Source organism: Mustela lutreola, chromosome 4, assembly GCF_030435805.1.
Source record: "Mustela lutreola isolate mMusLut2 chromosome 4, mMusLut2.pri, whole genome shotgun sequence".
Lineage (NCBI taxonomy): Eukaryota > Metazoa > Chordata > Mammalia > Carnivora > Mustelidae > Mustela > Mustela lutreola.
Window position 1 is genome coordinate 77,339,117 of NC_081293.1, and position 20,780 is coordinate 77,359,896.

Here is a 20,780-nt window from a genome sequence, read left to right on the forward strand (position 1 = left end):
AGAGAGGCAGGCAGAGAGAGAGAGGGGGAAGAAGGCTACCCCCTGAGCAGAGGGCCTGATGTGGGGCTCGATCCCAGGACCCTGGGATCATGACCTGAGCCAAAGGCAGATGCTTTAACCCACTGAGCCACCCAGACCCCCTATTCAATATATATTGAATATATATTCAAAGTGCAGAAGGAAGGGAAGAAAGGAGGGAAGGAAAAAAAAAAACAAAAAACAACCTGCCAACCATGAACATTCAACAACCCAACAAAGCTGCCTTTCAAATTGGAAGGGCAGATAGTTTTTCAGACAGGTAAAAGCTGAAGGACTTTATCACCGGTACTAATTGGGCCTTACAGTACACATTAAAGGGACTTCCTCAAGCTGAAATGAAAATAAGTAACGGGAAATCATGTGAAACTATAAAACTGTTCAGGTAAATATATAGTTGAATTCAGAAAACTCTAGTGTTTCATGGTGGTGGTAAATCTTGAGATTTCTTACAAAGCTGGTAAAGAGCAACTGTGAAAGGGAAGGTAGGAAAGGCAAATCTGCTTGACCACAAAGGCTTTTCTAGACGTATTAGTGAAAAGTACTTTCAGCAGTTCAGAAGGTGGAAATTGACTTCCTTAAAATTCTGTCTACCATTTAGAAAATCTTCATTTACTTATACGTATCCTGTCCCAGGACCACTGTCCTATCCAGTACTTCAGTTTCTTTGGCAATATCCCCCATTGTGCCCATCCACATTCCGAAGGTGTCCCCGTTGGAGAGCTACTTCATGAGAAAATGTGTTCCATTTTTAGATGCACCTACTTAAAATTTTTCCTTTAAATTTCTTCTTTGAGAATATCTATATTCTCAATAAATAACATAGATATTTAATATATAATACAAATAATAAATATCTATATTATTCCATAAATATCTTTAAGCCAGAATCTAGTTTCTGATAATTTTCATAAACTGATTTTAGTATGCTGATGTATCCAATTATTTTTCTTTCTTAAGATCTTTTACATGTTTGAAAATGGTTTTTGTGTTTTTGTGACATTTTCTTGAGGCTAGCAACCTAGCAATCTTTATCCCTCTTAACCTATTCAAGCAAGATAATTTCAAGTCCACTTAGCATCCTGGACATTTTTCCTTGAATGGCCCCATTTATCAATGACCCTTTTGAAATCTGGGGCCCAGCACTGAACCTGGTATTCTAAATGTGTTCTGAGCAGTGTAAATAGTGTGGGACTGTCGCCTTCCTTGTTCTGCACACTCTAATCCATTTGTCGTAGCTTAGGTTTATATTTAGCTTTTTGTCTTAACAGCTCTATTATACTGTTAACTCAGAGTGAACTTAAGGCCAAGTATAATTTTTTTTTCTTAAGTAGGCTGCACACGGGGCTTGAACTCACAGCCCTGAGTTCAAGACCTGAGCTAAGATCAAGAAAACATTTAACCATCTGAGGCACCCAGGCACCTAAGCCCAGTAAAATTCTAAGCTCTCTTTCCTTGATTCTGTAAAATTGTTTTCTAGATACAAAGGTAAGACTTCAAATAACCTCCTCCAGTTTTTTTGTTGTTGTTGTTAAATTTCAGTGACTTCTATTGAAATCTCTTAAATTCCTGATCTTAAAGTAACCCTATGAGGCTATTCACCTTGATTTTATGCCATCAAAAACTGATTTGCCATTAATGATTATCGAAGTTATCAATAACACGGTTAGTGAGAACAGACAGAGCTGTGCCTCACACAAGCAGGCAACCTTTGCTGACTGGCATGATATTTTTATAGTATTACAGTCATATTATACCATAAAAAAATACTCTCTGAGAAAGTATTTTCAATACTGAAACTGACCCACTGAATTAACATTTGGCCTATCTTAGTTTAAGCATAATTCTTGAACGGCTTGCATACCTTCTAGGCAAAGAGTTACTGAGCTCTGTGTCTGAGAATTCTGACTTTGATTCTAGTTGCCAGAGATACCGTATTGACTATGACAATGTTTCTGTCCTCTTAAATTCTATTAAGTAAACAACAAATAAGTAGGCAAGAAAGCAAGATAACTTCTAAAAGTGATTAGGTAACATGAAGAAAATGAAACGGGTTGGGGGAATAGAGTCACAGGGTGGTTCTTTTAAGTCAAATAGTTAGAGAAGTCTTCCTTTAGGTGACTTCTAAGCGGGACTTAAATGAACAGAAAGAGCCAGCCTTGCAAAGATCAGGAATAGGAAAGACGAGAAAAGGTCAAGGGGGCTAGGAAGAGTAAATACAGAAGCCTGTCCTAGCTATTTTGCAATCCTACTTTCTTTAGTTGTCTAGTCATTCTCAAATATCCCAGAAAGATGCACTAGTACCCGTAGCCAACCGTGGACCTACAGCCCTACAGTTATAGCTCTGGGCTGATGGAACCCATTCTGGAGATTGGGGATGGGGGTAAGGTGGGTGGTTATACTAGTCCTTAAAGACTAATGAGAAATCACAAGCCATGATAGCCACCTCCATTCAGTGCTCATAACCATCTCCAATTCTACATACTTTTTAAAGAACATATTAGTGATCACACCAGAAAAGGAAAAGAGTGAAGAATTCATGCAAATGAACAATACTAGAAATACAAGTCAAAGAAAGTATGCTCTGTACTCAAGAACTACATAAACAAAGGCTTACCGCTTTCACAGATATGTGGAAAATCTATTGGGGAACATAAAATAATTCCATTTAGCTATAGCACAGGACATACAAAGATTACCAAGGTTAAGATATAAAGATAGGGTGGGGAAATATCACTGAACAGTTTTTATGCCAAGCAGTTGAACTTGGTTCTGTATGAAACTGAGTGCTACTGCAAGTTTTCTGAGAATGGTAGTGACTGACCCAGAAGCTCAGTGGAAAACATAGATTAGGAAAGGGGAGAAAGTCATTATAATAATAATAATGAAATAATATTCATTATAATAATAAAAAGTCATTATAATAATCCAGTTAAGAAGTAATGACTGCTTGGGGGCACCTCTGCAGCTCAGTCTGTTAAGCGCCCCACTCTTGATTTCAGCTCAGGACACAATCTCAGGGTCGTGAAACTGAGCCCGGAGTAAACAAAAACAAAAACAAAAACAAAAACAACAAAAAAAAAAAAAAAGAAGAAGAAGAAGAAGAAAGAAAGAAAGAAAGAAAAAGAGAAAGAAAGAAAAAGAAAAAAAGTAAAGCTTGAGTTTTCTGGTGTAGAATTGCATGGGATTGAATATAAGAGACAGAGGAGAAAAGGTCCAAAGGACCGGAGGACCAATAGTTAATAAGAGTGACAAAAGAGAAACGACTGCAGATGACCATGAGGTTTTAGGCCTGATTGTACAAGAAACGAGGAAGCAGGAGCTGTTTGAGAACAGACTCAAAACAATCCAGGAGACCTGCCCTGGTCTCATCCTTGAAATACTACATAAATTTGGGCAAATTCACTTTAACTTAGTGTCTATATTTACATTATGTAAAATGCTGGTGGCAGAGCGCGGTTGAACTAGATTACCTCAAATCTCCTTTCCAGACAGTTCTGAGATCTTTAGCATATGGTTGTGAAATCTCTTTAAAGCAGGGATTAACTTCTTCTGCCTAGAATATCAGCTTTATTTTGTTTATAACAAATAAATTAATAGATTCATATGACTTTTATAAAGCCTTGAAATTAATAGAAAAATGTAGATACATCTGTTTCCTCTCGAATTTCTCTAATACTGCAGTCATACTTGTCTCTGTGTATGTTTGTAAAACTCTGGGATTTTACTAGTTTTGCAGCCAGTTTTTCAACATTATAGAATGACTAATTTTCTGTACATCCTTAAATATATAAAGCCATATTTTCTTAATAGGTTCATTGGTTATAGCCGTCAATGCTTCTTCTTCTTTTTTTTTCTTTCAAGATTTTATTTATTTATTTGAGAGAGAGCATGCGAGGAGAGAGGTCGTGGAAGAAACAGACTCCCTGCTGAGCAGGGAGCCTGATGCAGGACTCCATTCCCGGACTCCGGGATCGTGACCTGCGTCGAAGGCAGTCGCTTAACCAACTGAGCCACCCAGGTGCCCCTAGACATCAATGTTTCTAATAACATTGAGGTAAACACATTTTTATGTAAATTTTAATGTATAACTATATATTATTCCCCCCAGATAATGTCTAGACCTGGTATGTTTCATTCAAAGAACAGAGTTTTAGGATTTTCGATAAATTATCAAACTCTACTCCGGTTTGCTATTTATATTTTGTCCTGTGCATTTTGCAACACACAAGTTGTAAATAACTATGTATTTAATGTTTTTCTGTTCAGCTCTATCTTTTATTCTTATGTCTTTTTACAGGCTGTAATTCTATATTTCATCTATATTTTCTTTTCTTTTATCAGATATATGTATTGTTGGTCCACCCTTCTTCATAAGGGGGCATAAAGTAAAACTTTTAATTTTTAATTTTTTTCATTATCTGGCTACCACTGTCAACTTTCGTAGCACTTCTCATAGCTATCCAGTTTCTCTAGTTTTGCAGGTAGTAATTTATCCACAATCTAGGGTAACTGAATTCTTTATTTTTTAACAGTTCACAGTTCTCATTGCTTTTTGTTGTTTCACTGAGAATGTCCAGGACAATATTGAAGAGAAACGAACCGGTCATGTGTCCTTGACTTGCTCATCTTTATATACCTCAGAGCACGTGGAATGTGTTCTAAAATATGTACCGAAGAGGCGAGTGAGCTCAAGTTTTCTGGTGAACGGTCACCAATCTGACACGCAGACGTTACGGTCCCCCTTTGACAGATGGAGAAACTGAGGCTCAGGGTTACAGGGCAGCCACAGAGCCGGAGCCAACCTGAAAAGGACAGCACCTGCACTCACGTGCTTCCGGAGGAGGTGAGCAGCGGCCTTCCGGGTCCCTCCCTCCGCCCTGCGGGACTGCGCGGTCACTCCCGCTGCGGCTCCGGCCTGGGGCGGCGCTGTCGCGCTCCATGCTGCATCCCTGCCCCCTCCGCGAGGCTCGGGAGCACCCGGGCGTGGCCCGCCCCGCGGCCCGTTCGCCTCCCGTCTGCCCCCTGGAGGCCGGCGGGCGGCACTGCGCGCGGGCGGGGCGGGGCGGGCCTGGAGCGGGGAATCCGACAGCCGCGTGCGGCCTCACCCCGAGACCCCGGGCCATGGCGCGGGTGCTCATCGTGGGCGCCGGGCTGACGGGAAGCCTGTGCGCAGCGCTGCTCAGGAAGGAGGCGCCCCCTCCAGTGCACCTCACGGTGTGGGAGGAGGCTGGGGACTCAGGTAGGTCGTGGGGTGGTCGAAACCGGGGAAAGGAAGTCGGCGCCTGCTGGTGGCCTACAGCGGGAGGTCTGTGGGACGATCCGGTCACCGCGGCCGCCACCTCCCGGCGGCAGCGTGCGCGGTACATGCCCGGTCACGTGACCGGAGCCTCCAGCTCCCCAGAGACGCCCGAGGGGGGCGGAGTAGGCGGTGACCCCCGCGCCGGGCGGGGAGCGAGGAAGTGGGAGGAGCCCCGCGGGGCGGGGAGGGAGGAGCGGGAGGAGCCCCGCGGGGCGGGGAGGGAGGAGCGGGAGGAGCCCTGCGTAGGAGGAGGGGGGCCACTGGGGGAGTAGGAAGATCCCCGCGCGGGGTCAGGAGCGTGAGGAAGGAGGACACCCGGGATGAGGAGTGGGGGTTTGGGGCGGGAGGCGGGAGGAGCCCCGCACGGGTGAGGGAGGAGGAAGGAGCCTAGGGTAGGAGGAGAGGGGGGATAGGGAGAGAGGGAGCCTCGGTCAGGGTCTAGGGTCCGGAAGAGCAGGAGGAGCCCAGGGCTGGGGAAGTGGGCGTGGCGGGAGGGAGGGGAGCCTTGGTAAGGGTCCGGGAAGAGCGGGAGGAGCCACGGTGGGAGGAGCACAGGTCCGGGGACCAAGAGCGGGAGGAGTCCCGCGCGGGGTCAGGGAGGAGGAGCGGGAGGTGTGCCACCCCGAGGGCAGCCCAGGAGCTCTGGCGGATTGCACAGCTTGGGCCTACCCCCTTGGCCAGTGCGCGGGTTTTTTTGTTTTTGTTGTTGTTTTGGTTTTCATCTCGGCCTGGCCGTGCTTTCCAGGCCATCTGCACATGTCGAGGATCCCAAAGTGCCCTTGGACCAGGACTACCAGGATCTAGTTGACAGACTCCCTTTTTTTTCTCACGAAACCCGTTTGCGGGAGTGAAAACATGCTCCCAGTGATTATTCTGACATGTCATGCGTTTTTTCGTTGGACGTTCTCCACGCACCCATTCCTGTTGTTTAAATGTGTGAATCCAGGGCCCAGGCACAGCGCTGAACACCGCTGTGTCCTCTTTAAAAATACTTCGCAGTGACCAAGTTGTCCTAAGGATGGTAGAGGACAAAGCCCAAAACTAAAACAGAAAAGCACAACAAAGTCCTCTTTTAATACAGCCCTAATCTCTTTGGCCCCCCCGGGGGTGCATAATTGAGGTGTTCATTGCAGAAGGGTCATTCTGATGCACTAAGATGTTTCTTGTGAATGAATCCAAGGGGGAAGAATGACGACAGCCAGGAGCCCTTATAATCCACAGAGTACGGTTGACTTGGGTGCTCAGTACATCACCTGCACGCCTCACTATGCCAAGCAACACCAAAGGTGAGTTAGTTGGCAGAAATCAATCTTCATGCCCATAGGATGTAAAAAGATAGAAATCATTAACAGAGCGACACCTTGCCCCGTGATATAGTGAAGATATTACAATAACGTCATTGATGGCATTAGCCTGAGTTAAGTGGGAAAGCCAGAGTCCCTTCCTCCCAAGGGTGGTCCTGGATACTGGAAGAGAGGCTACATCCAGGGTTCAATTTAAATATGAGTTACTGTGCTGTGTTGGCAAAGAGGACAGCTAGTCCTGGGGGAACTGCATACCTTTCTATGTTCACTGTCTGTAATTTTGAGATATACAAGAAAATAGGCCTTCAGCTAATGTCAGCAAGATTTATAGATTCGCAAAACGTTTCTGTTCTTCACCTGGATGATGGTTTACTGATTTTTTAAGGAAACTCTGTGCCCCACGTGGGACTTGAACTCACCACCTCAAGACCAAGAGTCCCCTGCTCTATTGACTGAGCCATCCAGGTGCCCCTTGAATTGTTTTCTTAACGTAAAACATGCACTGAGTCAATCTTATGAAGATTTCTAGTTATTATGTAGAGTGATACTCTCTAAGAATTCTTGGAAGAGAATACAGTATTTTTAAGCTAACTGATAGTGGTATTTAATTATATCATATATATTGATTTATTTCAGTTTTTATGATGACCTGTTAGCTCTTGGCATTTTGAAGCCTCTGACCTCTCCTATTGAAGGGATGGTGATGAAAGAAGGAGACTGTAACTTTGTGGCACCTCAAGGAGTTTCTTCAATTATTAAGCACTACTTGAAAGAATCAGGTGGGGATAGGAGTTTCTCTGCTTTCTTTTACTATTGGCATTTAAAGATAAAAGTTGTAAACATAATTAAATATTAATACTATAAAGAAAGTTATAAAATAGATGTTCTTCTCTTTACCAATAGCTGATTTTCTTTTATCCCTAATAATAGTTTTCAGTGTATGCATCTAGAAAAAACTTTATGCATCTGTGTATTGATTTACATGGCTGCCTCTATTTATTTATTCATGTGTGTTTATATTTATTCTTTTTAAGTATACCAATGGGATTATTTTTCATAAACCAACACCTTGTTTGGTCTATTTGTAATAAATCAGCCCCCCCCCCCCCATTATCTATCTGTCTACCTCCTGTTGGTTCTGTTTCTCTGGAAAATCCTAATACATCATCATAAACTAAATCATATCTTAGGTCTATTTTCATAACAACAAATTCAGTATGCTTCATTTTTCTCAATGCCTGTTCAGTGTTATATGATTTCTTTATGAATAAATAAATTCATTGCTTATGTCAGGATTAGCTTTCTGGAAAATATTTAGGTTGTTGGTGGGGTGAGGGGTTGTTTTGGTTTTTGCTAATACCGATATTGCTGCATTGTTTAAGTGTAACACACTTCTTTAGGCCTATCTGTAGGACCAGTTTCTAACAGGACAGTTGCTGTATCAAATGGTATTGTGAATTTTTAATTAAACTAGGTGGTTCCATCTGTTCCTCTTAAAGAATATCTCGTCAGCAGTGAATGAGGAGGTGCCTGGGTGGCTCAGTCAGCATCCGACTCTTGGTTTTGTCTCAGGTCACAATCTCAGGGTGGTGGGATGGAGCCCCACTCTGAGCTCAGTGGGGAATCTGCTTGAGATTCTCTCCCTGTCCCTCTGCCCCTCCCACTCATGTTCTCTCTCTAAAACAAGTAAATAAATCTTTAAAAAAATTTTTAAAAAGCAGTGAATGAAAATTTCTCTCTCTGTGCGTCTTGATATTATGGAGATTTTTAATTTTTGCTAGTGGGGCAGGTTAAAGCTGATGTCTTTTTGTGTTCTGATTTGTATTTCCATAGTTATGACTGAGTTTATGCATCTTTGTGTTTTTAGCGAGCTCTTTCCACCTTCTTTCTGTGAATTTCTTATTTATCTTTGTCCATTTTCTTATGGATTTTTTATGGAGTACCTATTGTCCATTTCTTATAACCTTTGTCCATTTTCTATTAGGATTTTCATTTATTCTTTATGTATTTTATGCATGTTATGAAATGATCTTTTTTTAAAAAGTTGATAAGTGATCTTGGATGATAAACAATTTGGGTTTTTTTAATTTTTTAAAGATTTTATTTTTGTGGGGGAGAGCAAGCGCATGTGCATGAGGCAGCAGGCAGAAGGAGAAACAGATTCCTCGGGTGAGCAGGGCGCCCGACCCAGAACTTGATCCCAGGGCCCCGGGGAACATGACCTGAGCAGATGCTTCACTGACTGAGCCCCCCAGGCACCCAACAATTTGTTTTTTTAATTTTTTTTTTTTTTTAAGATTTTATTTATTTATTTATTTGACAGAGAGCACAAGCAGGCAGAGAGAGAGAGAGAGAGAGAGGAAGCAGGCTCCCCGCTGAGCCGAGAGCCCAATGTGGGCCATGACCCACCCAGGCGCCCCAATTTGTTTTTTTTTAACAGAAGTAAGTTTCTTGATGAATCATAAGTAAGTAAGGTGCCCAATTCAAGATCACTGATGAAAGGTGCTGAGACGTTTTCTTCTATAAACTGCTTCTAGAATAATTATTATTATTTTTTTTTCTAGAATAATTATTGTTTTGATTTTCTTCATCAAATTTTACTTGTTGGGAACCCCAAGAATCCCTGATAGCAGGCAAGGGAGGGGTCGGTTAGATTCAATATCATACAACATGGGGACATAGTAGATGTCATTCTGGTTAGACAGCTTCTTATAATATATAATATATAATGTAAAATATATAATATATAATTATATAGTATTATATTATATTAATTATATATTTAATATATTTTATAGATATAATTATATATAAATATCTAATATATTTTATATATGATTGGTTATTAACATATAACTATATATAATATATAATATAATATATTTATATGTATTATATACACAAATATATATAATAGGATATTATTATATATAATAGGATATATTTGTATATATATGATTTATTATAAAGAATTGGCTCGTGATTAGGGAGATTGGCAGGTGTCAAGATCTGCAGGATGAACTGGCAAATCCCAATACAAGGGGTAGAAAAACTCCCAACAACCCCTTCTCCCAGTCTGAAGGCTCTCCGTCAGGAAGATTCTTTCATTTTGGGGAGGGTCAGTCTTGTTTCACACGTGCCAATGACTGGATGAGAGCCATGGGCATTAAGTAGGGAGGGTAATCTGCCTTACTCATTCTACCAATTTAAACGTTAATCTCATCCAAAATCATTGTCAAAGACAGAGCCAGAATAATATTTGACCAAATATCTTGGGGGGGACTCCATGACGCAGTCAAGCTAGTGCATAAAATTAACCCTTACAGAATGTGATAGCATTGGATTTTTGTAGAATGTCACCGTCAGCTTCATCTCTTGCCACCATATAACTTTTAAAAAAATCTCATTTCCATCATGATTTGACCCAATTTGGATGTTCCTATTTACTGAAATCCTCAAGTACTTACCAGCTGTATTATATGTCCTATCCATCCGTCCACGCACGTACACATCCCTTCAGTAAACACTTACTGAGTACTTCCTATATGCCAGATGCTGTGTTAGGTGCTAAGGATACAAAAACCAAAGTCCTTGCCCTCTTACATCTGTTGTTCTTCTGGCAGAGGAACAGTCCTTGAATACACAGTACCTACATCCTTCTCTTGGTAGGTGTTTGGGAGAATATATATTTTATCTTCCAATTTTGCTTTGGAAGCTCTTGGGAAAAAAGGTCATATTTAATTATCTGTGGCTCACCTAGAGTTTAACCTATCCTGTACATGGCTTAGGTCTCAGAACGTACCCTTGTACCAGGATCCAAGGTGCCGCCGGTGCTGCCGGCCTGGGGTCCACAATTAAGAGAACCACAGACATACACCTTGCAGAATACTTTGGGACCCTTGGGATGCATATCCAGGGCATCCGGCTGGGTATGGAGAATTTCTAGGTCCGTGGACTTCAGTTCCCTGAAGCACACATGCCTGCTTACCACTGCCCGTAACCGTGCACCGCTCTTTCCCACGGCACCCTAAATAAATAGAACCGAGTGAAGGGGAACGGTTCAGGCCGGCCTGGAGCTGGCGGGTGGGAGTTGAAGGGGCCTCGGGGCAAGCAGGCAGGTTGGAGGCTGTTTACTAGCCCTTGCTCCAGTGTATGAACAGAACGAAGCTAATTGCCTCAAAGAGACGGACCCCTGGGCCTAGTTAGCACCTTGTTCCTTCTAATATATTTGCATTTGATTTAAAAACTGAATGTTCACAGTGTTGCCGTGGGATTCCAGGGACAGTGAAAGCATCTGAGGTCTAGAGACGTGACATCGAGGAAATGAGTGGTTTTGGATGGATAAGACATGCCTGACACAGGCAGATATTCTGAATCAATGTCAGAACGACTGTGGAGGGACCTTCTAGGGGAGGAGGATGGAGTCGCCTCAGGAAGGAAGCTGCAGGGCCAGGCGGACATAAGCCGGATGTTGCGTGGCTGGGATGCTGGGGTGTCCCCTGGAAATGATGAACGAGATCTTCCAACGTGCTTTTGTGTCTTGTTCTTTCTTCATTTCTTGCTTTTCTGTTCCTGAGACTGCATACAAGTAGATTTGTAAAAACAAATCCAAGTTTTCTGGTAATTGAGATGTGAGTAAGTGCTTGGTCTCACGGAGACTTAGCGATCCAGGGATATTTTCTTATCTTTTGGTTTATGGTTCCTGATTCATTCTCTTCAACTGGTACTTAGGAAATTGCAGTATGTGGCGAGTACTCTACTGTGTATGAGATACGGTCTTCACAGACACAGACACAGAGCAGACATGGTTCCTTCCCTGGGGGCTCACAGGTTAATAGGGAAGAAAATATTAGTCAAATAACTACTCAGGTAATTATCAAAATACCTTGGTGATAAAGAAGAAAAATGCGATGAGAGGACATTCTCAACCATATTTCTCTTCATTCTAAATTTTTTTAAAGATTTTATTTATTTGACAGAAATCACAAGTAGGCAGAGAGGCAGGCAGAGAGAGGGGGAGGAAGGCTCCCCGCCGAGCAGAGAGCCCGATGTGGTGCTCGATCCCAGGACCCTGGGATCATGACCTGAGCCAAAGGAAGAGGCTTTAACCCACTGAGCCACCCAGGTGCCCCCTCATTCCAATTCTTAATAAAGGTAAATTGATCCACTAACGAGAGCTTGGATCTCGTTCACAGACACCTTTTTAAGGTTTAAGAGGGAAAGAGAGGAATTCCGACTTAATGGGGAAGTGAGCCCCGAGAAGGGCACCTTCACTGTTCAGTTCCCCTGAATGGATCCAGTCTGTAACTCCTCTCTCTCTGCCTGTTCATACTGGAAACCCTGAGGATGTGAACATGACCTTGCTTTTGGACAGGTGCTGATGTCTGCTTCAGACACCGTGTGACTCAGGTCAACCTGCGGAATGACAAGTGGGAAGTCTCCAAGGAAACAGGTCCCCCCGAGCAGTTTGATATCGTTGTCCTCACGATGCCGGTTCCACGGATTCTGCAGCTCCAAGGCGACATCGCAAACTGTGAGTCCCGGCCTGGCTGTCCACCTCACGGAGTGGGGTTCCTCTCACAAGGCGTGAGCTTAGTGTAACTCTCTCAGCAAACGGCACATTGTGGATTCTATTGATTTGCGTGTTTTAGAAACCGATGCTATGGCCTTGTCTGTGATGTTAGTCAAGGTTAAACTTAAACCCACAGAATTTTTTTTTTTTAAAGATTTTATTTATTTACTTGAGAGAGAGACAGTGAGAGAGAGCATGAACGAGGAGAAGGTCAGAGAGAGAAGCAGACTCCCCATGGAGCTGGGAGCCCAATGCGGGACTCGATCCCTGGACTCCAGGATCATGACCTGAGCCGAAGGCAGTCGTCCAACCAACTGAGCCACCCAGGCGTCCCCAGAATTTTTTTTTAACCAGTTAAAACTTGAACATTTTTCTTACCACCCTTGCTTTTAAGAGGTAAATGTTTTTGATGAACCTGCAGTTGTTTGGCCTAAAGGAAGACCAGTCTCTTTGTGTCTATCCTGGAGATAAGAAGGTTTTTATGATACAAGAATTGATCGCATTGGGCACCTGGGTGGCTCAGCTGGTTAAGCATCTGCCTTTGGCTCCGGTCATGATCCCAGGGGCCTGGGATCAAGCCCCTCATTGGGCTTCCTGCCCAGCGGGAAGTCTGCTTCTCCCTCTGCCTGCTGCTCCCCCTGCTCGAGCGCGCTCGAGCGCGTGCTCTCTCTCTCTCAAATAAATACATGAAATCTTAAAATAGAATAAGAAAAAGAAAATGTTTACAAATGATTGACTTGGTATACTTGACGGAGGGTAAGTTTCTTTGGGTTTTATCAGCTCAAATCAGAATTGGACCCCATGCAAATAAGGCTGTGTTTAGTTCATTGTAAAGAAGCCACCCTAGCTATAAAGGGCTAAAACAGAACACCCCACCATAATCCTTTCCACCTGTGGGTTTAAAACAAAGGGATTGGTTATTTGAGAAGGAGGGAGGGAGAGGGAGTGCGAGGGGAGGGGCAGAGGGAGAGGATCTCAAGCTGACTCCCCACTAAAGGGGGAGCCAGAGCAGGGCTCCCTCTCCTGACCCTAAGATCCTGACCTGAGCTGAAATCAAGAGTCCAGTGCTCAAAAGACTGAGCCACCCAGGTGCCCCTAAAACGCAGGGATCAAAAACATGTGGTTTTCCTTTAAATTCTAAATCTCAACGCGGAGCTCAGTATGAGGACTGTTCAGGTCTTCTCTCTGTTTTCCCCCGAGAGCCTTAAATAGTGCTTGTGTGATTGTTACCCGGTTGGGTCCTAGTTCCCCTGTGGAAGACATCCATCTACGAAGCCACGTGCTGCCACCTCGTGGACTCTTTGTGTAGTGCATGTCCCCTCAGAATTTTTAAACCAGAGGGGACTCGGAAGAAGAGTGCAAAACAGAAAACACGGAAAACCGCGACTGTAATTCACGAAACCCCACAGTGTCACAGGGAAATCACCTTAGACCCACAATAACTGAGTAACATGCTCAGAAGTGCTAGTGACAGGCCTCGCCTTCCTACCAACTGTGAGCAGCCCTGAGCCTTTACTTTCTTTGCATTTCCTTCTCACACTGTCCCCCTTTTAAATCATGTCTGCCCTTTTGGATCAATGCAAATACCATCACTCCCGTGAGACACTTCCCTGTTGATTACACATGGTCTGGGTTTTCCCGTATGCACTGCTCTCTCCTTACTTTGCTTTTTACAGAAGACATGGAGCTACTATTTTTTTTTTTTGGTCAATTACTTGTTACATTTATTACATTATTTCAGGTGGGAGAACAGGGAATCCTTATGGCTCACGTAGACAACCTCTTAGAATTTGTGGTTTGCCTTTTGGTACTATAACTGTGCTGCTCTCTATGTATTAATATCACAGGGTTATCTTTCGTGATCTTAAGACATTATTATTATGATTATTTCCATTCTTGGTGCTGAAGGAATAAGCATCTGTTTTATTCCTCCACTTGATTATAAGCTCCTTGTGGTCAGATGACCTTGGAGTCCACTGGTTCTGGCTTGGTTCCCCATTTGGGTGCTGGGATAAAAGGGTGAACCTTGAGGGTTTCAGGACCGGAAGGGACCTCGGGGCTCATTGCTTCTGCCACCCTGACTTTAGAGATGGGGAGTTTCAGATGTGATCTGCCTTCTACAAGATCACACGATTTAGTGGGAACCATGCAGGAGAAAGTGTGGCTGAGGAAAAGGAGGCACCTCTCGAATATCATTATGGTCTTGATTTTGTGTTTCCTACACATTTATTTACTTATTTATTTAAAAAGATTTATTTATTTTATTTTATTTTTTTTTTTTAAAGATTTTATTTATTTATTTACAGAGAGAGATCACAAGTAGAGAGGCAGGCAGAGAGAGAGGAGGAAGCAGGCTCCCTGCTGAGCAGAGAGCCCGATGCGGGACTCGATCCCAGGACCCTGAGATCATGACCCGAGCCGAAGACAGCGGCTTAACCCACTGAGCCACCCAGGTGCCCAAGATTTATTTATTTTAGAGAGGGGGGCAGAGGGAGAAAGAGAGAGAGAATCCGCAACAGACTCTCCGCTGAGCAGGGAGCCCAACATGGGGCTCTGTTCCAGGACCCCGAGATCGTGACGTGGGCCGAAAGCAGGAGTCGGACGGTTAACCGATTAATCCACCCAGGCGCCCCCATGTTTCTGACACATTTAATACAACTCTTCATTGAGCTGTCATAAGGCATTGGGTCTGAATCCACATACCAGACTTCCTGCTGGAGTTCTCACCTCCTCCTGCTAGGAACGTAGCAGAGGCAGTGGAGAGATTGTGGGGTGTACAGTGTAGAATAAAGCAGGTGGGAGGTGGTGAGTGACTGTGACATGAAAAGCCTGGAAGGTTCCTCTCCCTGTGCCATGCTGCCTCCCACATGCCTAGATGGAAGGGACACGTGCATTAAAGTCTCCTGATGGATTTGTGTCCTTATTGGTTTGGTACGCTCTCTCACATCCTTAACACCAGGAGGGTAATTTGTTTTCTTGAGACAGGAAGGAATGAACACACGAACCAGGTCAGGTACCGGCATGTTAGGGAGCACCCCACTCCCCCCTGTAACTCACTCCTGCTCCCACCACATGACTGCACTGTGTTCATCTGAGCAGAAACATGGTCAGATAGCCCCGGGGGGAAAACATGTGAGTCCTCCCCGCCTTGACCCCACAAAACACTGCTAGTTTTAGACCAGAGGCCTCAAGCTGCCGAACATTACTTCAAGAGGCAAATGAATGAAAGCAAAAGGTTCACATGCAGCCCATCGGAAGGGTCACTAGGAGGAAGCTGAGGGGGAGGCAGGGACAGCCGTAGAGTGAGTCTCCTCCCTTCAGGAATCCCAGTCTGCTCCGGGCTCCTGGAATGAACCATACGTTCTTCGTGCATTTCTTCCTAAAGCTCACTTTGCCTGCCATACTCAGACACGGGCTCTGTCTCCCTCCTTCAGGACCCAGCCCCCCCACCAAAGAGTTCCCTGGGCTTCTCTGACAGCTCTGCTCTTCAGGGGAAGCACCTTGGAGACTTCTCCAGCACCACGTCCTTACACTCATGTAGCTCCTGGCATTGGCTCCTCCGCAGAGGACAGTTCAGGGCACTGACAGAGGGAGCCAGAGCTTGTAACCAACCATGCCACTCAGAGTCTGGGTGACCTGGGTCAAGCTACTCAGCCTCTCTGAGTTTGTGTACAGAATGAGGACAAATCACATGATTGACACATGGGATCATAGCGAAGACTCCGTGAGATACTCTGAGTACAGACCTTGTCAGGGCATTGGACACATAGTAAGCACATTGCTTTTATTAATACTCTTGGTGACTTTTTAATGTTTGTGACTTCTTTACCACTAGGGAAATGGCCTGGGCATCTGTTTAAGGGGTGGAATGCTTGGTGTTGGGCATTAAGGCAGCCAGAAAAACCCCTGTATCAGTAAGGATACTGGAAACACAGCAGGGAACATTACTTTGCTCTTGTGCATAACAGTGGCATATTTGGATCCAGAACACTGTGTGGTCCCTTCACCTTAGAGTCTACAACGCTGAGGTGCAAGGAATGTCTGTTTCTTCGTCGCTCTAAGTTTACAAATTACTCTCTCCACCTACCTGGTAGAAAAGCCTCCCTTGTCCTCATGAGGATATCTTCCTTTCCCTTTGGGGTCACATGGGAATTCCAGGCTTTCATAGTGCCAGGGAACTGGGGGGGGGGCATGGCTCCCAAGTGCACAAGGTTGCCAGCATTATTGGTGCTCCTCTGCTCTGTCGGCTTGGGCCCAGCTCAGTCCTCGGACATCGCTCAGCCTGGCAGGACTCACGGACATCTCAGGGGACAGCCATGCACTGACCCAGAAGCCTTTCCGCGGCCCTGCAGGCCTAGACACATGCTCCTCGTGAATTCTGCTGCAAGTTGCCTCCCAGACAGAGCACACGAGTGGGAGCCAGGTCTCAACCCTGACAGGAACCCCCCAAAACTCCTCCCTTTTAGACATTTCACGTCCAGCCCCTGCCTTTCCATTTTCAGGGATTCACCCCCTTGACCCACTTCATAATCCTGCAACAGAAAGACACTTTACTTCCTTCTGACTGCATGCGGGGGGGAGGGTGGGGTCGTCCCCACTTTTAGAAACACACCATTGAGCATCTCTTTCCTAAACTGGATGGTGGGGACAAGAGAGTTGGTTTTCCCTGAATTACTCATCTTGGTAAATTCTCGAATTTCTGGTTGCTGTGTGATAGAAAAGCTGGAACGAAGCTGCAGGAGCTCTCAAGAAGGCACACTGTAATGACGGAAGGGTCACGCGTGTACCTGACTAGAGGCTAACAGAAGGAAATAGGGAGAACATGGAGTTGCTCTTAAAATTCTAGAATACAACCACCAAAGGAGCAGCAGCAACTGGAAGCCTTAAAGTTAATAATTTCAGATGAAGGACATGCACTCTAATTTGTCGTAGAGAAGTTTGCCCTCCGACAAAATATTTTCTGTTTGGGGACGCCTGGGTGGCTCAGTTGGTTAAGCAGCTGCCTTTGGCTCAGGTCATGATCCCAGCATCCTGGGATCGAGTCCCGCATTGGGCTCCTTGCTCGGCGGGGAGCCGGCTTCTCCCTCTGCCTCTGCCTGCCATTCTGTCTGCCTGTGCTCGCTCTCTCTCCCCCCCCTCTCTGATAAATAAATAAAATCTTTAAAAAAAATATTATGTTTGACTGAGTCTAAAGGCAATGCTTACTTTGCTTCTGTTTTTAAAATTATAACTTGTTTGCCTAAAATGTAATAGTTTAAGATTTTCAGTAGACTCACAGATGGGAGGTTTTTGATGAACTGTTAAAGGTCTTGGAGCACTGCATCAAAAACTAGTGATATATTGTGTGGTGACTAACATCACACAATTAAAAAAAAAAAGAATTTGAATATACAAAATAAAAAATTTAAAAAATTGTCGAGTTATTGTAAAAAAAAAATTACAATCTTGGGGGTCCATTTCTAAATTTGTAAAGATGTCCCAGAGAATATCCGCTTTTTTAGTAGTTATCTGTGTGCGTCCCTTTTCTCCACATCGGGGCCCTAACAAGCAAGCAGGCAGAACTCCTCATGCTGTCTCACTCTCTCTTCTCCTGTCCAGCCCCTGGCTACACAGTCTGCCTTCAGATACCCTGACTGGTGCACTTCAGGCTTATGGAATTGCTCAGGATCTAGTTTTGATATATCTATTAATATCGCTAACATTTCTGTTCTTTGGATTCACCTTGATGTGTTAAACCAGTTTGATCGACATGGAGGTTTCCAGTTTCATAAAGTGTTGTTCCCAGAATGCTAACCGTGTTGTTAACTGCAAATATGAAACAGAGGCTTTCTCCACTAAATTCCTTTCCTCATGGAAACAGTTAATTTTAACATAGGGTAGAGTTAGGGCCTCTTGATGGTTTTTGTTCTAAGTTTTCTTGGCTAATCTATGTTTTATTTCTCTGTGCTTTAGAATCAGGTTTCATTAAAAACTCCAGGTAGCATACTGACTTGAATTACATTGAACGTAAGCATTAATTTAGGGAGAAAGGACACTATTACAATAGTGCATCTTTCTACCCAAAAGAACACAAAAAAACCCAAAAACAGCAACACCAAAAACAAAACCGTTTTCTAGGAATTTTTATGCCCTTTGGTATAATTTGGTAGCTTTTATTTTAAGATCCTATACATTTCTTATTAGGATTATTATGAAATCTCTTATGATGTCTTGGAGATTGTGAAGAATGTCACTTTTGTTTTAGGTTTACTTAGGCATTTTCAGAGAAAACCACCTAGTTGTTTTTAAATCCATCATGAAAGGTCTGTTTCTTTTGATAGTGGAGTTAAACCCTTTTCCGTTTCTGGGGGTAAATAGCCTGTTACTTTTATCTTTTCCATTGATGTCTGTTATTTATTTTATTGTAGCTTTTCCCTCTCTTTTTCTTCTTTTCACCAACTTTATCAAGTCTCTCTTTTTCCTTTTCTCATGCCATTTATTTATAGCATCGACAGTGCTTTGTCATTCCACGAATGCTTATCCTTTTATCGTTTACAAACATGTTTAAACCTATTTCATCTCCCTCCTATTCCTTTTCACTTTATTCCACAAAAAAATTTTGAATGCCTTTGTATTCGATGTTGTTGGGTAACGTAAAAAAATAAAAATAAGGTAAAAAATTAAGTGATCCTTCCCTTCTTCCAGAATATTTTTTTAATCACTTTATATGAAAAAGCTGATGAGTAATCTGAAAACAAAAGAAACAATCAGAGGTTGAACTAATAATTAATTCCCTGCACTGTCCTCTCTTCCCATTTCTCAGACATAATTGATGTTAGGGGTGCGGTGAGTGCCCTTCCACACCTTGCTCTGGCATAGAGTGCCTTCTAAATGTATTGTTTTGAAATTGGCTCTTTAAATTGACTTTTCTTCAGGGTCATCTGACTCTTGATTTCAGCTCAGGCCGTGATTTTAGGGTCCTGAGACTGAGCCCCACGTTGGGCTCTGCACTCAGCAGGAAGACTGCTTGAGAGTGTCTCTTTCCCTCTTCCTCTGCTGCTCCAGACCTACTTGTGTGCATACTCTCATGCTCTCTCTCTCTCAAAATAAATAAATAAAATCTTTTAAAAAATCCGACATTTCTTCAGATAAATACATCTTATCTATTTCTATTTAATGGCTGCATAATCTTCTATACTTTGGAAGTCCTAGAATTAGTTTTCATCCCTTGTTGTATATTGACGGACATTCATGTGCTTTCTAGTTTTTTTCTATTTATTCCTGTTTACTGCTATATGGAGTGATAAAGTGCCAACATTGGAATTTTGGGCTCAAGAGAGCTGTATGTTTTAACAGATAGTGCCATATCACTTTCTAAAAGTTATATACTTTCTAAAAATTTTATAATGATGTGCATTCTTAATGTTTGAGAATATCTGCTTTTCCATATACTCTTAGCAGTGGATATTTTTATCTTTTAAAATTTCTGCCACAGTGATAAGTGAAAACAGGTATATTTTTCTTGTTTTAACTTGCATTTCCCTTGACTGAAAATGAAATTGAGCCTCTTTTCATGTGTGTTGCTCATTGGATTCCCTTCATGTGAATATCCAGGTCCTCTCTTTTGCTTACTTTTCTAGTGGGCTCTTTGTCTCTTAGGAGCATTTCATATATAAAAGATATTAATGTTTTTCATATAATATCACAAATATTTTCCAGACTATCATTTATTTGTCTCTTGCTTCTTTTAAAATGTCATTTGCCATAGTAATTTCTTAAGATTTTTATTCAGTTAAGCATGTTTATCTTGCATGGCTGTTGGATTTCCCAACTCACTTCTCATTTCCCTCACTCCGAAGTCTTGTAAATATCTTTTTTTTTAATTGTCTTGTAAATATCTTAAATAGTATTTTAATACATTTAATTCTCATGCTTTACATTTAAATCTTTATCTGTAATATGTGTTTTATAGAGTATGAGATAGTGATCTGGCTTTGTGGGGTTCCCTCCCCCCCATAGGAATACCGATTTTATCAACATCGTAAGATTTATTTTTCCCACTAAATTGAAATTCCTTATTTGCCATATGTTAAGTTCCACATATACTTATATTTGTTTTTGGATATCTGTTTTGTTCTGTTTATTTATTCCTGTGCCAATGCCATTGCTATTTGACTTATAGTCACTTTGTAGTTATAAATTGTTTTTAGGGAGTCTGAGCCGAATGTGTGGGGTATAAGCATGAGAAAGCTTGACTGTTCTCTGGAATGGCCTTCAGACTCTCTGGTGTGAACTCCAGGTCTTTCCACAGAGTTAGGGCCTGAATGGAGTCTTGGTCACTGGCAACAACTTTCTAGCCATCTTTGGCTTTGGAAGAGTCTAATGTTGGCTTTTAGGGCTCAGTTGTGGTTATTTTAGTCTTGACTCTGAGCTCATTTGCTCCATCCCTAATGCCAAGCAGGCCTGTCTGGTACCAAGGGATGCTGGCAGAGTGGCTTTGGGGGCCGATTTTGAATATCCGCCCACTCCTCTCTTCAGACTGTCCTGTGACTGGCTGCTTGGTGCTGGGAGGGAGTCAGCCTTGGCT

The 20,780-nt window shown here is 43.0% G+C and overlaps 1 protein-coding gene across 4 annotated transcripts in view; it reads left to right on the forward strand.

Annotated features, from left to right (window-relative positions):
- The first annotated feature begins 4,888 nt into the window (after positions 1-4,888).
- LOC131830069 (renalase-like) overlaps positions 4,889-20,780 on the forward strand; it is a 33,616-nt gene continuing 17,724 nt past the window's right edge. For 2 of the 4 annotated variants that reach the window (XR_009353063.1, XM_059172478.1), the window contains exons 1-4: positions 4,889-5,278; positions 6,519-6,624; positions 7,279-7,421; positions 12,017-12,175. Coding sequence is in view for 3 of the 4 variants with exons in the window: in XM_059172478.1 (XP_059028461.1) it covers positions 4,978-5,278; positions 6,519-6,624; positions 7,279-7,421; positions 12,017-12,175 (709 nt within the window). In the remaining variant the exon portion in view is untranslated. Of the gene's footprint in view, positions 5,279-6,518; positions 6,625-7,278; positions 7,422-12,016; positions 12,176-12,635; positions 14,470-16,931; positions 17,092-20,780 lie in introns of those variants that run through there. The other 2 variants (XM_059172479.1, XM_059172477.1) reach the window with 2 other exon arrangements.